General features: G+C 56.5%; 1 protein-coding gene across 10 annotated transcripts in view; it reads right to left on the reverse strand.

Annotated features, from left to right (window-relative positions):
- Positions 1 to 502: 502 nt before the first annotated feature.
- COL16A1 (collagen type XVI alpha 1 chain) overlaps positions 503 to 15966 on the reverse strand; it is a 50430-nt gene continuing 34966 nt past the window's right edge. For 8 of the 10 annotated variants that reach the window (XM_036885185.2, XM_036885182.2, XM_036885186.2 and 5 more), the window contains 20 exons: positions 15687 to 15740; positions 14251 to 14295; positions 14087 to 14140; positions 13727 to 13762; positions 13290 to 13352; positions 10858 to 10929; positions 10625 to 10678; positions 9935 to 9979; positions 9677 to 9721; positions 9304 to 9357; positions 8806 to 8859; positions 6737 to 6787; positions 6300 to 6389; positions 4779 to 4814; positions 4149 to 4193; positions 3143 to 3331; positions 2707 to 2773; positions 1803 to 1979; positions 1548 to 1625; positions 503 to 839 (listed from right to left, as the gene is read on the reverse strand). In XM_036885185.2, coding sequence (XP_036741080.2) covers positions 637 to 839; positions 1548 to 1625; positions 1803 to 1979; positions 2707 to 2773; positions 3143 to 3331; positions 4149 to 4193; positions 4779 to 4814; positions 6300 to 6389; positions 6737 to 6787; positions 8806 to 8859; positions 9304 to 9357; positions 9677 to 9721; positions 9935 to 9979; positions 10625 to 10678; positions 10858 to 10929; positions 13290 to 13352; positions 13727 to 13762; positions 14087 to 14140; positions 14251 to 14295; positions 15687 to 15740 — 1512 coding nt within the window. In that variant the 3' untranslated portion in view covers positions 503 to 636. The other 2 variants (XM_057499928.1, XM_057499929.1) reach the window with 2 other exon arrangements.

Below are 15966 nucleotides of genomic sequence, written 5' to 3' on the forward strand. Positions count from 1 at the left end.
GTAGCAAGAGACTGCGTGCCTCAAGGTGCTGCCAAGCTGATGCACACACCTCAGCACCTGGTGCCATTTTCCAAGGTAGGACCTGGATTGGCTTTGGATCACACTCAAGAAGTAAAGAAGGTGGGCAGAAGGGGTGGGGTACCAAATACTGGTTTCTTTAGGGAAGCAAATAGGGAGGGGCCTCTATGAGCTGGAGGTGGGGCCTTCAAACCTGCTTGTGGCCCTGTGGGGAGAGGCTGAGTGATGCCCGCTCTCTGATTTTGAGAAGTGTGCTATGAAGGGCAGGACACAAGGTCAAGAGGCCCAAAGATGACTCAGAAGCATCTAGAGAGGAGACCTGAGCAGGAGGCTCCCAGTACAGCGGCATCCCACAGCTCCACTGGTTGACCACAGAAAATGAGGAAAATGCCCTTTTTGACCCTGGGACCAAATGACAAGAGGAGGATGACGGGAGATGTAGTTGTAGCGCCAGAGAAACCGCACTGAAGTGGGATTGTAGATAGTTTTGTTTGTTTCTTTATTGATAAAAAAATATTAATAGGCATTAAGAAAAACAAAACATTCACAACCCATCACAGAATCCTGTAAGAGTTCATCTATTCCCAATGGTGTCCTTCATCTAACGGAGAGGTGATTTCAGCCAAAAGGCCCCTTCATGGTTTTCATGGGGGGGTACTGCTGCTCCAGTGGCATGGCCCCGAAACAGTCAGATGGGCTACAGTGCCCAGCCTTCCCCGGCTGGCCCATGGGGCCCGGGGGGCCAGGAATGCCAGGAATTCCTTGCTGGCCCATTGGTCCAGTGGCGCCCATCTTGCCATACCCAGGAGGACCTTGAGGACCTGGGGAGGAGGAGTCGGAGATGGAAAACCAGAAGACCCAGCTCACAAGAAAAGAAGATATAATGGTCACGGTAAATAATACCTTATACTTGGTGAATATTTCTCAGGTTACAGTGTATTTTCAGGAAGACCTGACCTGATCCTTACATTAACTTAACAATAACAATATTACTGACTAGTTTTATTGGGAGCCTCCATGTGCCAGGCACCAGGCAAGTGCTTTTTATGCATTATGCAATGAATTTTCACAATTTCGTGAGAAAGGAACTGCCATGTCATTGCGTAGATGAGGACTCAGGTGCAGAGAAGCCGCACTCATGGTAAGTGGTGACGCTGGCTTCAGAGCCAGGCCCGGGGCTTTGGTCATTTCTCTTAGGTGATACAGCCTGGCTTGAGTGACTTCACCAAGGTTATACAGCCAGCAAGATGCCAAGCAGGACTTGAACTTGCACTCCCTGCCCCACTCTGTCCTACTGTCTTCTACTGTGTCATCCAGCCTTGTTTAGGACTTGAGGGCACGCGTTGGGTCTCCCATTCCCCAGCACCATGCCCTAGTAGACTGTCTTACACACAGTGACATTACTATATACGTTGGTTGATAGGCTGGCCGTTATTTGAGGTTCTATACAACTATGTTATAAAAGGAACATAAAGAAAGGAGATCTCAGCTGGTCTAGATTTGCAGTCTCAAAAGCTGGCTTTTCCTACCTGGGGGACCAGGGAGACCGCTTTCTCCTGCAATGCCAATACCAGTGTCTCCTTTTTCACCTTTGGTACCAGGCAATCCTGGGACAAAAGAAATAAAATAAGTCCTATTCCTAGGCAGAAAAATGACACCCCTGGTCAGATAATTTGAAACACACACATACACACAAATATTATATTCACAACAGACCTCATGTAATGCTCACGTTTGCCCCAAAGAGCTACGTGTGTACCTCAGGAACCAGAGGGCAGAGCTACCTCTCATTCCTGGTAAGCCTTGCCGTCCTTCTCTGCCAATCTGACCAGGGAGCCCAGGTGATCCTGGAGCGCCTGGCCGGCCTGGAGCACCGTCCTTCCCTGGGAGCCCTGGTCGGCCAGGAGTCGCTGCCACTTCCATGGGGAACTGCATCCTGGAGGTGTAGTAACCCATCCTCTCTGTAAGAAAGGACAGGGACAGCTCACAGGGCACCCCAGCGCCTCAGAATGACTTCAGATGTTGCAGACAGGCCAGCAGCATGGAGTCTAAAATAGCCTTTCTTCAGAGGGACATCAGAGCAAGGAACTGTGGGGAGTGATCTCCTACGTGGTCTCCTGCGCCCTTGCCTCCACATTGCCTTCCACAGTGATCTTTCTGGAGCGCAGATCTGATTCGGTATCTCCCTCCTCCACCACCCTTCATTACTGGCTCATCACTGGCTTCAGAATAAAGTCCAGATTCCTTGCTTAGCATTCAAGGTCTGCTTCCCAAGCAAGATGCCTAACCCCTCCAGGACCGGGTCCATGTGTTCCCCAGTCCTTAGCTTATTAATCCTGAATGAGCAAACGAATAGGAAAAAAGCTTAAAATGAAATCACATCAGCCATCTTACAGTTGCTGCTCACCCCTCTATTTAGAGCTCACTTCATGCAGACTCGTTTGATATCAATTTTCTTGTCTGCCTCCTTTGCTCCAGTGGGGCCTCGGGGAGGGCAAGAGGGAACCATTTTATCTCTGAGCAGAGCAGGTGACAAGGAAGGTCTGAAGTCTAATTGAACACATGCCTGAAAGGGGCGGGGGTGCCTGGGGAGAAGATCTGGAGCCTAAGGGAAAGGAGGTGGGGCAGGGAGGGGAAGGAGCTGGGGAGTGGGCAGCACCCACTGCGACCCAGCCAGCTGCCAATTACCATCAAACATTTTAATGATCTCTTGTCTGATGAACCTCTTGATTTCATCATAATTCACCATGTCTCCCTGAGGAAAAAAAAAGAAAACCTGCCTCAATTACACCCCCAAGCCTGGTGCTGTCCCCCTGGGAATAGACTTTATGGAAATCAAGGATGGGGAGGAGGGCAAAGGTCCCAGAAGCCTACCACAGATACTTAATCCAAGGTCCTAACCCTCCTGAAACGGTACAAAACATTTTGTTCATCAGTGCATTTTTCTGGGGAGGGGGCACCCCAACACCCTCCCCACTCTCCCACACACAGTTAAGAACCATCCATACAGGAGTCATGTTCTTTTTTCATACAGTGTCAGCAGGAGCTTCTAAAATGGTGTATGTTCCACCCTGCATGCATGCTCTGGGGGCCAGTGCCCATGGCTGCCAGCCTTCTTCCTTACCATGGAGCCAGGCACCCCAGGCAATCCAGGGCTCCCTGAAGGTCCTGGAGATCCAGGGTGGCCTCTCTCCCCTGCAGGACCTGGTGGCCCAACAGGTCCCATGGAGCCACTCTTGCCAGGCCCGCCAGGCATGCCAGCTCTTCCCTTCTCTCCTGCTTGGCCCTTCTGTCCTGAAGGTCCAGGATCACCCTGCGAGGACAGGAAGCCACAGTCCAGCACTGCCAGGTACTGTCAAGTCTCCCTCAAGATGTCTCAAAGATCTGCCCTCACTCCATCACCACACCAGGCCCCTAGCATCACCCTCTGGACTGTGCATCCCGACAGGTTGCCCTGCCTCACTGCCCCCAGAGCGGTCTCTCTAAAAGATAGATTCATGGTGTTAGTCTCTGTTTAGGAATTCTGATGGCTCCCAGTTGCCCCCAGGATAAAAACCTAATTCCTTGGCCAGGTGTTCCAGACCACGCACATGGTCCTGATCACATCTTCTCCAGCCACACCTCCCTGGCTCTCATTCTCTGCTGCTCCGCTAACTGTCCCTGTTCTTTGCGCAGCCTCCCTGACTCCCAAGGCTGAGCTGGGTGCTCCCTCCCTCTGATCCCACAGTCTATGTCTAATCTTCTGTAAAACCTGCCATGCTCTAATGTAAGTGTGACTGGACTAAATGAGCTTCTATTGTTCAGGGCCCTCTATTTCCTCAAGGCTGGGACAGAGGGCCTGGAATGTAAGCAAGATCAAGCAGATGCTTGCAAAATGCGTGCGTGAATGAAATCAATCAACCAAGGAATGAATGAACACAGTACTTCCATTTTCCCAGCCCCAGCCAAGAACCCTGCAACAGCCCACATGAGAAGTTTGCAGAGATGAGGCTGCTCTGAGTTCTTCCCACTTCTTATTCCCCACCTGCTGGCCTTGCTGTGTCTCCTCTCCAAAGCTAAAGTTATAGATAGGAGTTGGACGTAATCAACTCGTGAGCTTCTCCTCCTAAACCCAGCCAGTGCCCACTCACCTTCGGACCAGGCAGTCCATAGAGTCCCTGTTTTCCCGGGGGTCCCTAGAGGAGAGCCAAAGCCAGGAGTCAAGTCTGGGCAGCATCTCTGAGCCATCCTGGGTAAGCAGGGGCCATGAAGGGAACATCTTCCACAGCCCTAGGTCCCTGGGCTGTGTCCACCTGGGCTCTGTGTGAGAGAGGACGACAGCCTCCCTCCCTCTGTTGACTGGCAGCTGGATGGGAGAATGATGTCCCCTAGGACGTGGCCTTGTATGGTCATGTTGGGTGGGTCCCTTGTCATAAACAAAAAGGGGCAAGAAGTCAGAATGCAAGGGTCAGTCTATGGCATACTGGGGGCTCTGGCAAGAGCTGGCGTCCAGGAAATGTTTGTTTGGAATTATTATTGGCTCTTTTTGACCAGGTACATGGTAAAAAAAAAAAGGAAAATGCAAGTCTCACTCTCACCCTCTCCCTTAGTCCCCAGTTCCTCTCCCCAAAGCAACAAGGACCAACAGTTTCTTGCATGTCTGCCCAGAGATAGTCTGTGCATATGGGGGTACGTTTACTGAATGAACAAAGGGGCTGGGGTAAGGCGAAGAGCAAGGAGAAGCACTGCCTAGGGAAGAGGAGAAGCCAGTACAATGGTACCTCTTTGCCAGCTGCACCATCCGCACCAGGCTCGCCCTAGGGAGTTGAGAGCAATGGAGACGTGAGGGGCACATGCCCAGCTTGGGTCACGTGCCTCACCTTGCCCACCAGGCATGCCCAGCCCCCTCCCACAGCCCCAGAGCCCTCACCCTCAGACACTCTAGGCACAGGCTGTGGGAACTTAGACCCCACCCCCAGCACAGCCTGGTCCCAGAGCCCCATGCTGGCAGTTCCCAGACTGAGTTCTCTGGGGAAACAGCAGTCTGTGCCTGCCTTGCTCTTGGCTTGAGATCCGGGCATCTCCCACACACCCTGGCTCTGAGTATATGTTAAGCGTTTGCTGAGTGAAGGCGTGAACTGTGAATCTCCGTTCGTTCTTGATAAGGTCCCTGGGATCCACTAGGACAGCCTGAGCCTGCTCCCTCCCCAGAGCAGGGGAGGCTGCTTCCTGGGCCCAGCCTGCTTCTCGGGGGATGCTGGGGAAGAGGAAACTGTGATTGCGAGGCAACTGGCAGATCCACGCAGGGAACTTGGAGGCTCCCGAGCCCCCAAGGTGGGGAGGGCTGGAGGGCTGGGGGAACCTGCCTGCCCAGGGTGCAGGGCAGGAATCTGAGTGAGTGGGAGGGGAGACTCAGTCCTCTGGGCAGACGGGCCAACCCACCACTCCTCTCCAGCTGGAGTCATCCCCCTCATTCCAAGCCACCAGCCTTCTGGTCATCACACTGGTCCTGGCAGAAAGTCTGCTTTGGCGGAAAGCACCCTGAACTGGGGGCTGGGAGATGGGTTCCTGCCTCAGCCACCCCACGAAGCTTTCCACCCCTGAGACTGGCAATCTGTTCCACCTGATGTGATTCACTTGGCTGGAAGCTTCAAAAGGGGGAGTGCTGCAGAGCAGCTAAGGACACAAGAATCAGGCAGGCTCTTCTGGTCACTAGCTGTGTGACTCTGGGCAACCTACTTAACCTTGCTGAGGTTTGGTTTCCTCATCTATAAAATGGGGACAATCAGACCTACTAGACAGGGTTGTAGTACAGATTAAATGACAAAATGTCAAGCACTTAGGTCAGTGCTCAGCACACTGTCAGTGGCCAGTACCTCACAGCTCTTAGTACTGAACCCTAGCTGAGGCCAGGGAGTGGCCTCTGAGTTGCCAAGAGAGCTAGAGTAATAGCACTGGGTTTCCGGCTCCTGACATTTACAGGTGTTCTGTAGTTACCAACCCCGGGTGGGGGCTGGGGCAGCACACGGGCCAGGTCTCCCCTGTCCAACACCTAATCGGGATCCGCTCTAGTGGCATATGGTCAGAGGTGGTGGCTGGCGTGCGGCCAGCACGGCACTGGCGGGCACAGCTTCTCCTTTCTTCCAGATATGATGTGATCCTCAGGCACAAGCTCCCCACCACCATCTTCCATGCTAATAGCCTCTCCTACCCAAGAAACCCCAGTGTGCTGTGCTGCACCCCACTGACAAAGCCAACCAGCCCTTTCCCCCAGGGCTGTGCGGTGAGATGCGGGGTCTTACCGGGGGGCCAGGGTGTCCAGGTGAACCAGGCTGGCCTGGAAGGCCTGAAAGGCCCCTTTCTCCAGTGGCTCCTCGGTCTCCTTTCAGGCCCTAGAGAAAAGGAAGGGGGATGGTGAGGGGGAGGAGGGAGGGAAGAGTGAGCCCACATGCCCAGAGGTAGAGACCCACGTGTGCCAGGGATCATGGCCACTGCCGCCCAGGCCCACGGTGAGAGGTAGCACTGCATGAATGAGGGGCAGGGCCCTGGGCTGGTTTCCAGCCCTCTCCGAGGGCCGTCACCACATGCTAGTTAGGGGAGGCAGAAGAGGCAGATGCCAGGGAAGGAGGGGGATGGGGACAAACTGTTCTCATCCCCTGTCCCCCCACCCCTCTCCCTTTAGAGAAGCCCACAGCAGAGCAGGGCCTGGGAGGGAGGGAAAGAGGAGCACATCACTCACCACTGCAGAGATCCCTGCTGGGCCCGGCTGACCTGGAGGCCCTGGTGGCCCCTAAAGAGAGACGAAATCAGTGGGATGGAAAGAGGCTCCAATAATAAGGCCTGGAGAGGCAGCAAGGGGTCCACAGCAGGAACAAGCCCTGAACTTCAGCAGCTCTGTTCTCTTCCCTAAACCCGCCTTCCCTTCTGGCCTTGCACTTGAGCTTCTGCCAGAAGAGGTGAGCCAGAGCTCACAGGACGCTCATGCCTGCGCTCGCCCACTGAACAGTGCACCTGGGGCTGAGCCAAGGCCGTGATCTGGGAGCCCAGTGCAGAGGGCAAAGGCCTGAGGGGATTGACCCTGGGGACTGGTGCTTCTGAGGCCTCTGCCTCCTTCTGTGCTGTGGGAGGAGCAAAGGCCAAGAGCTGGGTCTGTACAGCAGGGGGTCAGCATCAGCCCCTGGGACCACACAATAAGCTCCACAGCCACAGCCTTAAGAGCTTGCAGGCCTCCTGGGCCTCCTGCTGCACCCCTTCCCCTGGAGGCCCAGGAGACCCTGCCTGGGCCCGGGCTCTGTCAGAATGCCCTCCCTATCTCTCCACCGTCTGAGGCACAGCTACATGCCAGCTCCCTGGTAAGAGCTGCCCCTCTGAAGCCCAGGGCACACAAGCCTCTCTCAGAGCATTTCCCTCCACACTCCCAGATGGAAAGGTCCGGAGGCACGGACTCTGCCCTACTCATCTCAAATCTCCTGGGGCGGGAATGTCCAGCACTGGGACTGGCGCACCGCAGGGGACTGGGCTGGATGGACAGAGGTGAGAGGAAGAACGTGCACCCCCTGGTCCCCAGCACCACCCCCAGTCAGTGTCCAGTGGGGACATAATTCAGAGTGTGTTGATTCCCTTCATGTGCAGTGTGAGGGGTGCTAGGCTGACCTAGGGTCCCCAGTCCAAGGCCCCTGGACACCTTGAGATCCAGCATAGTGATGAGGACCTGAGAGTTCCTTTTTTTGGTCATAAACTATTTTTAACATTTCCAAAAGCCTCCTGGAAATTGTACATCCAGGTACAATAGGGCTGCAATGAAACTCTAGTGTTTCTCTCTGGAACCTCATCAGCTCGGCACCATCACCTGATCAGAGGCACTCATCAGCAGTCACCTTTTACTGATGAGTAAAGTAGATGGGAAATTCATTATTGCTTAATAAATATCCTCTTCAACTTGCCCCTGGTCCCAGGAAATTCACCATGCATTTACCAGCTGCCCCAGCCAAATGGGAGTCGTCCTCAGCTCTGTTCTTCCCACTGCTCTCTGCCCTCTGCCCCGTCCAGCTCATTAGCAAGGCCTCTACCTCCAAACACATGGCCCACCTGTCTGCTGCCACACCGCTCCACATCCACCCTTCCATTGCTGAGAAAGCCTCCCGTTTGTGCCCCCTCCTCACCATACCCCTGTGTGCTCAATCTTCTGCATCCCATTCCCACTCACACCCTTCCTGAACTCCACTCCAGCCAGGCAAACCCTGGGGCTCCCCAGACACACCAAGCCTCTCCCTGCCTCAGGCTCTTTGCATCAGCTACCTGCCACCCACACCTACCACCACCACCTGGACATTCTTCCCCCAGACTGCTGGACAGCTGGCTCCTTCTTGTCACTGAGGCCTCATCTCAAATGCCACTTCTCTAAAGGTTCCTCTGAAGTAGCCTTCCAGCCCCTCCCTGTGACATCACATGACTGCCTGATGCTTCCGCATTCATGTGCTCGTTTGTCGTGCCAGCATGGAAGCTCTGGGACCAGGGGACCTTATCTATCTCACTGCCATAACCCAGTGCTTGGAACAGTGCCTGGCATGGAGCAGGTGCTCAATAATTATTTGTTGAATAACTGAAGGATCTTTGACAAGTAAATTGGAACATGCCCAGCACATAAGAACACGGCTAGCAGCCTGGGCACCACTGGATTGGGTGAACCCAAAGACGCCTATTGCTTCTTCATGCTGGGGCTGCTCCTGTGGCCACTTCTATCAGGTCACCACCCAGCCCAGTGAAACCCTAACTCACAGAGGCAGAGACAGAAACAGGTTAACTCACAAGATGGCCGGGGGGACCAGGTCTTCCCTGGGGTCCCATGGCTCCAGGCTCACCCTGCAGGATCCAGAGAAAGGAAGAAATGACACAGAAACAGGCTTGCACACATGGGCTGTTGGGTGGGAAAGGGCAGAGCAGAGCAGACAGAACACCAGCTGGCGGCGGAGCCGAGCTGAGCCCTGGCCTCCATGCCTAAACCTTCCAGGGCCTGAGGGACCAGCCCTGCCGGTGACCATTACTGGAGAGAGAACGCAGAGCCCCCAGGCCAAGAAGGCCAGGCCCTGCCCTTTTAGGTTAGTGACCCAACGGCCTGTAGGGAGGGAAACAACTCTTGAGAGGCAGGAGAAGGTCAAGATGTGTGGTGTTGGGCACAACCTCCCCCAGCAGGCCAAGGAGAGATGGCAGCCACTGGGCCAGCGAGCAGGGGGGAGTGCCTGTGTCCCAGACTCGGCAGAGCCCAGAGGTGGTCCAGAGGCAGCGTGCAGAGTCCCCAGTCCCTACCTCTGCTCCGGGCCGGCCACTGCTGCCTGGGGGACCTGGTTTTCCACAGTCACCCTGGAAGAGAGAGGGGCAACTGGAGCTCACCAGACCTCCCCTTGGCTCCCCGAATCCTAAGGCGACCCTTCATCAGAGGGGTCCTGCCACCAGCCCTGGCTCTGACTAGTGGCCCTCTGATGCCCTCAGGATGGTAGATGGTGAAGCCCCGACCCAGTCTGCCAGGCACCATCAGCCTCAGAAGGCTTGGATGCTGGGATGGCATCTTAGCCAGGGGTCAGGTGGCACGTCCACTCCGGTTAGGCTGCCACATCTGCCTGGGGTCAGGCCCTGAAGAGAGCCAAGAAAACCTGCCTAGAAGAAATCACCAGACCTTTACCTTGGGTCCCGGAAGGCCAGGATGTCCTGTTTTTCCCTTGAAGCCCTGGAAGAAAAAGCAGGGAGCTGCCACATCCCTTACCTCAGGCCGAGGCCACGTCCCACTCCTTCCTCAGGTTAAATAAATCAAACCCACTCAGAGTCCAAACAGGGCCCACAGAAGATCTGGGTTTGAGTCACCCCACCCATCAAGGCAGAGCCTGCACCTCTCAGCTTTGGGACCGCCCAGCACCCAGTTCCTTCCTACAACTCAACTTACCGGGGGTCCCATGAGTCCAGGGGGGCCAGGGGACCCAGGATCCCCCTAGGGAAAGAGATGGAGGCATTGAGGCAGAAGCTTTGCCCAGCTTATACCCACTCCTTCCCCACTGTCTTCCCCTTTTTTCAGCCCCTTCCCCAGCAATCCCAGGACAGAAGGACAATCGTGGACAGACGGGGCAGAGGGAAGACTCCAAACAGGGCTCAGCCTTGAGTGAACCCCAGCCCCTCTCTGAACCTCAGTTTTTCTTCTTTTGGCCGCAGAAGGGGACTGCCCTTGATGGCCTGCCCTTTGCATGGCCCCATCCTTCTCAGATCCCCCAGCAAAGCCAGATCCAAGGAGCCAGGGCCACTCAAGCCCTTCCACGGCCAGAGCCTGTTCTTTCTGACACCCAGTCCAGTTTCTTTAGTGGCCTGAGTTTCTGGATATAAATTTATGACCTTCCCTGCCTGTCTTTGGTGAGACCCAGGGCATCCCACCCAGTTAGGCTACCAGGAGAACCAAGAGACCCAGGGGATCTGGTGCCGTTGGAGAAATGGGGTGTGAGAGGCAGACTGGGGCAAGGCAGGGGCACCCCTGATGGAGATGGGGAGGATCAGTTCCCTTCATCAGGATTCCCTGACTTTGGCTCTTGGGGAAGGAAGGAGAAGGAAGGGGGTGCCCTCCTCCCCCACCAGGCCATTGTCTCACCCTTAAGCCAGGCTTGCCATCCTTCCCATCCAGACCATCCAGGCCAGCAGGGCCCTGGGAACAGGAAAAAGGCATTTCTGCATGCCTGTGCCGGAGCCTGAGGAGGTGGGAGACCGCCCCAGCCCTTCCACCCTCCCCACCCCTTACCCACGTCCCACCCCGACCAAACATACACGTGCACACATGTAATGCACGTACTGCCTGTCTGTCAGGCTAAGAGGCCACACACTCACCTGAATCCCAGGAGATCCTGATGGCCCAGGAGGACCAGGCATGCCTGCTGGGCCTCGAACCCCTTCGCTGCCCTGGAAATAAGCCCCACCCCAGCAAAGTCAGCCGGGCCTTGCCGCAGCCCTGGAGACGAGGCTCTGGGCCGTGAGACTTGATGACTATAGGCTGTCAGGATCGCGGGTTCCTAACCCCCATTCTGTTTTGACCTAACCGTATATATTTCACATGCTACTCCCAAGGATCTGTCTTCATCTGCAGACATCCCCCTTTCTGCACTGCTCCTATTCAGTCTGGCATCTTCTCCAGGGTTGACCCAGGGACTGTCATGGTGGGTGCTCAGTAATGCATGTGAACTGAAGGCACACGTTGGTCCCGACAAGGTGCCAAGCCCTACATAACCTCCAATTCTTCCAGATTTAGATTGAAGAGGATGGTTCCTCTCTGCAAGGAGCTCACAGTCCAGGGAGGGTCACAGGCCCACCACAACTGGGGGCAATGCAGCCATCCATGTGCCCTGTGGACAAAGAGGCCCTGGGAGTTCAGAAGAAGGAGCAGACCACTCTGGCCGCGGGCCAGGGAAAGTGTCACAGAAGTGTCCCCAGACAACAGTCTCTGAAGGATGTCTGGGATTTGGGCAAGTGGAGAAGGGCATGCCAGAGGGAACTTCAGAGGAGGAAAAAGACTGGGAAGCGGTTACATGCCTGGCCTAGCCAGGGTGTCTGGGGAGCTCATGTGGTGGGTGGGGTGGGAGGGGAGGCGGGAGGGACACCCTCATTGGCAGAGGACCCCGAACACTGCTAGACCCTCTCAAACAGGCCAGTGGTTGTCAAATGGTACTTGTCGGAGCCCTGGGGTTCCTGGAGGAGGCCTGGAGCTGGGAGTACCAAGTGGGAGCACAGACAGTGGGAGTCTAGGACCCCTACCCTTGCCTTAGACAGAACAGCACCGCTTGAATCTGTTTTATATGTTGGGGGTTCACATAAGCTTTTGTGTAATGAAAAGGCTTGGGAACTACAAAATGAAGTGAAAACCACCACTGCAGGCACTGGGGAGCCACTGATGGTTTGAAGCAGGGGATTGATGCGATCAGAAATGGAATTAGAACATTTATTGGATAGGGAAGGGGGAGGCAGGCAGCTTAGTGGGAAGGGCTTCTGCACTCCCTAGTAGGGAAAGGGTGGCTGCTCTGGAGCAGGGCTGTGGGGGAAGCCAAGGGGAAGAGATTCAACTACAGACCCCAGAGCTGGGAGAAAAGAGCTCTGGGTAGCAGTGTAATGCCACAAACTGCCAGGGGGGGTCAGCACAGCCTCAGGAAATGTCAGCTCCACAGGGACTTGGGATAGGGAACCACTGGCCAGAGGTTTGGGATTCTCTGCAATGACCAGCCTAAGGAGAGCAGGCAGTGTTGGGGTACAGCGCCAACACAGAGGGCTCTGGCAGGGCTGCCACCCAGGTGCCCCACAGAGAAGGAAAGGTAGCACCCACCACTGCCTCCACCATAGCTAATAGGTGCTGGCTCTTGGGGGGCAGTGTGGCACTAGGCTGGGAGGGAAGTCTCAGCTCTGTGTCATCTTGCTGTGGAAGCCTGAGAGTCCCCCAGCCTCTCCCAGCCTCATTTCCTCACCTGAACAGTGAGAAGGCAGCCCAAGGTGGCCCCTCTGTAGGTCACTTCCAGCTCTGAGAGGCTGTGCTATTGTGCTTTCAGAGGAAGGAGGCTCCCCACAAGGCTGCAGGCCTCCTGCCCTGCCCTCTGGACCATGATCTGCCTCCAACCCACGCTTAGAAGTCATAGGGGCTTGGGGCTTATTACACAACCTACTCATCATATCTGGGTCACCAGAGGTTGGGCTGAGATGGGGCTGTCAGCCCCCACACCAAGGCAGAGCAAGTCCCCAAATTTATCAAGCCAAACCTAGGGGCAGCCAGTGTGGGGGCTCCCCAGACTCGCTCCTTCCAACCTTTGTCACCAGGTCCCTGGCCACGCCCACCTTTTCTGAGGATGGGGGACACCTCGAGCATGGCTGCCCTGGAGGCACTCCCCGTTCCTGCTGTTGGCAGACCCAGAAGGCAAATACCCAGAGCTCTTCCTGCTGCTGGGCTCTGGGGTTCCCTCAACTCCTCACCTTCCCCCTTGAGGAGATGAAGCTGGCCTGGGCTGGCCTGTCACATGCTAGCCGCCAACTCTGCCACTTTCCCACACACCATCTCCTGTCAGGCAGGGACCTCAGCTGCCATCCCTCAGGGCCCACTGGTCTGCCCCAGGCCCTGTCGCCCAATGGTAGTGGCTGAGCCCATCCTGGAGGTCTCTTTGCCCACCATTGACGTAACTGAGTCAGTCCTTACATTTGTGCAGGTCTGATGCTGGGGGTAGGACAGGGCGTGGGAGCTGCATGGCTCAGATCTGTGACTGTGGCCAACTTGGGGTCCTGCTCACCTTCTCCGCTTGGGGGCCAGGGGGGCCAGGTGTGCCAGCTTTGCCTGGGAATCCAGGGGGACCCTAGAGCAACAAAGGACCAGGCGGGAATGAAAGCGGGGCTGAAGGTGCAGCTCCCCATCTTTCTTCCTCCTGAGTGTGCTTCACCATTGTCAATGGGATGCACTTTGACTTCCTAGAAGCACCACCCAGGAGCATGCCTGGGGCTGGCCTGCTGGGCTGAGGCCCACCCGGGAGGCTTTGCTCTCCAGGTCCCGGCTCCTGGAGTCAGTCCTGGCCACCCAGGCTGTTCCTCTCATGCCTCCTCCCTCCCTTCCCCAGGCCCAGCCTTGCCCAGCTGGGTCTGATCAGGCCTGTACCCCTCCACCCCGACCCCCACCACTCCCCCCAGATGGGACCATAACAGACAGAGCTGGCTTTGTGTTGTCTTCACTCACCGGTGGGCCTGGAAAGCCTGGCTGGCCTTGAAATCCCTAAGGGAAGAAGCAAGTGACAGTTTGCTGTGCTACCCACTTCCTCCTGCCGGCCACCCAGGTGGAAAGAGTGACAGAGTGAGGAGTGTGGCTGCCTCACGCCACGGGGCCTTGCCCTCCACTCCGCCCAAGGTGGTGGGCAGGTGAGGCTCCAGGCCTGAGATGAGCAGTTCCACCTCCAGGGTGGGCGGGGGCTGGAGGACTAGAGCCAGTGAGGGTGACCACCAGGGAGGGGACCCGGAGGGGACCCGCCCCTTCCCTGCCTCCCCCACCCCCGCCATCCCCTGGGATCAGGACAGCCAGCCGGGACCAGTCGCTGCTCACCTGGTCGCCCTTCTCGCCCGAGTTCCCTTGGGGTCCTCGCTCTCCTCGGGGACCCTGTCACCGCAGAGAACAGTGCAGCTGGAGCCCAATTGCCCTGCCCTCAGACCCCAGGGCAGGCCCAGGAGCCCTCATGGCCGCATGTCCCTGCCCTCTTCCTCACTCACCACTGGACCTGGGGGGCCTGCAGGGCCTTCAGAGCCTGGAGGACCCTAGGAACACACAGGAACAGAATCACTCACCCTGACTGGGGGAGATCTGGGGATGGGACAGGGGACGGGGCACAGAGCTGAGGCAGGGGGTGTGGTGGGAGGCCCCTTTAAGCTGGCCTGAGCTACTGAACCAGCTCTGCTTAGTCCTCACCCACCCACCCACTCCAATCCAGCCAGCAACTGATTGCCACCTTTTCTTCTTCAGCACAGATCTGATTATAACACACTTGCTTGAAAACCTTCCATGGATCCCTCAGCCAACCAAATGGGGTGTACATTTTCCAGCCATGCTGGGTTTTGAGGCATCCTGGGATCTGGTACCAACAAGCCTTTCCTGCTTTGCCTCCCTCACCCTCGACTACTGTTCCCTTACATACCCCTGGGCCTTTGCACAGCTGTCTGCTCTATCTAGAATGTCCACCATCCCCCCCCCCACCCTTTCTATGTATTTGAAACCTTACCAAATCATTAGATGGGTCCAATCTGTTCCTGAGATGCTTCTCCCCATGGCCTCCCACTCTGGGATTCCCCAGTGCAGACACCCCTGTGCCTCCCCTGCCCCCAGCTCCATTCAGGGCTCAGCTCAAAAGCCTCCTCCTCAGAAAGGCCTCCCTGACCTTCTGTCTAAAGGCAGCCTATACCCTTCTCCAGACCCTTGCCTCGCTCCATTTTCTCCATTGGCTTTCTCTCTCGTGATTTCTATGTATTTTTTATTCATCTGTTATCTGCCCCCAACCCACCGACTCGAATATGAGCTCTGTGAGGGGAATGGGTACAACTGCCTGTTTTATTTATCACAGCATCTTCAGAACGGAGTCTAGCACCCAGAGGCCCATGCAAAATATTGGTCATTGAATGAATGCATGCCCTTGCTCGCTGCTTCACTGACATGCCTGGTGGGGGAGGTAAGATTACAGTATTACAGTTCGGGAGACTTGCCCCAGTGTCCTCAGCTAACCGCCTGGCTGGTGCATTCAGCACGGGGCCTAGCACTCCCTGGCTCCGTGGAAGGTGGCTCTGGGCTGGCAGGGGACAGGCCAGGTGGCGGGGCGGGGTCTAGAGTCCCAGGCCTGGCTCTCTCAGACCATCCCTGCCCACCTGCCTTTGTGAGGAGGAGGCAGCTCTCCTGCCAGCCAAGTCCCGGCCCGCTTCCCCTTGGCAGCCCGGCCAGCCCCTCTCCATGAAACCTGCTGGGATTCTCCTCAGATTCTGCCTCCGCAGCAACCAGCCCACTGCTTCAGCGGCAGCTGGAGTGGCTCCGGGGGCTTGGAAGCAGGGGTCATGTCTCCCGCTTCCCAGGCCACTGGGACAGCCTCTAGAGGTGGGGGAGGCACAGGCTGGGACAGCTCCGTTTGAAGCCCTTCCTCACACCCCCGCAGAGCTGCACTCACCGACTCTCCCTTCTCTCCTGCGGGCCCAGCATAGCCACGCTCCCCCTTGATGCCCTGACAAGCAAGCAGAGAGAGCAGAATTAGCCAGTGGCCCGCCCATCGTGGTGCTAATACGAGGGGTGGAGACTGCAGCTGGCATGCAGACTGGCACTTAGAGGCAGATGGCAGCGAGGATGGCGGCTGGGGGAGGAGAGGGGTGGGCCACTTCGCACCTGCCACTGTGGCCCTCAGTGGAAAGAAGGGATGCACCCACCCAGTGGGACAGTGTGCCTCCCCCTGT

This window comes from Manis pentadactyla, chromosome 4, assembly GCF_030020395.1.
Source record: "Manis pentadactyla isolate mManPen7 chromosome 4, mManPen7.hap1, whole genome shotgun sequence".
NCBI classification, from domain to species: domain Eukaryota; kingdom Metazoa; phylum Chordata; class Mammalia; order Pholidota; family Manidae; genus Manis; species Manis pentadactyla.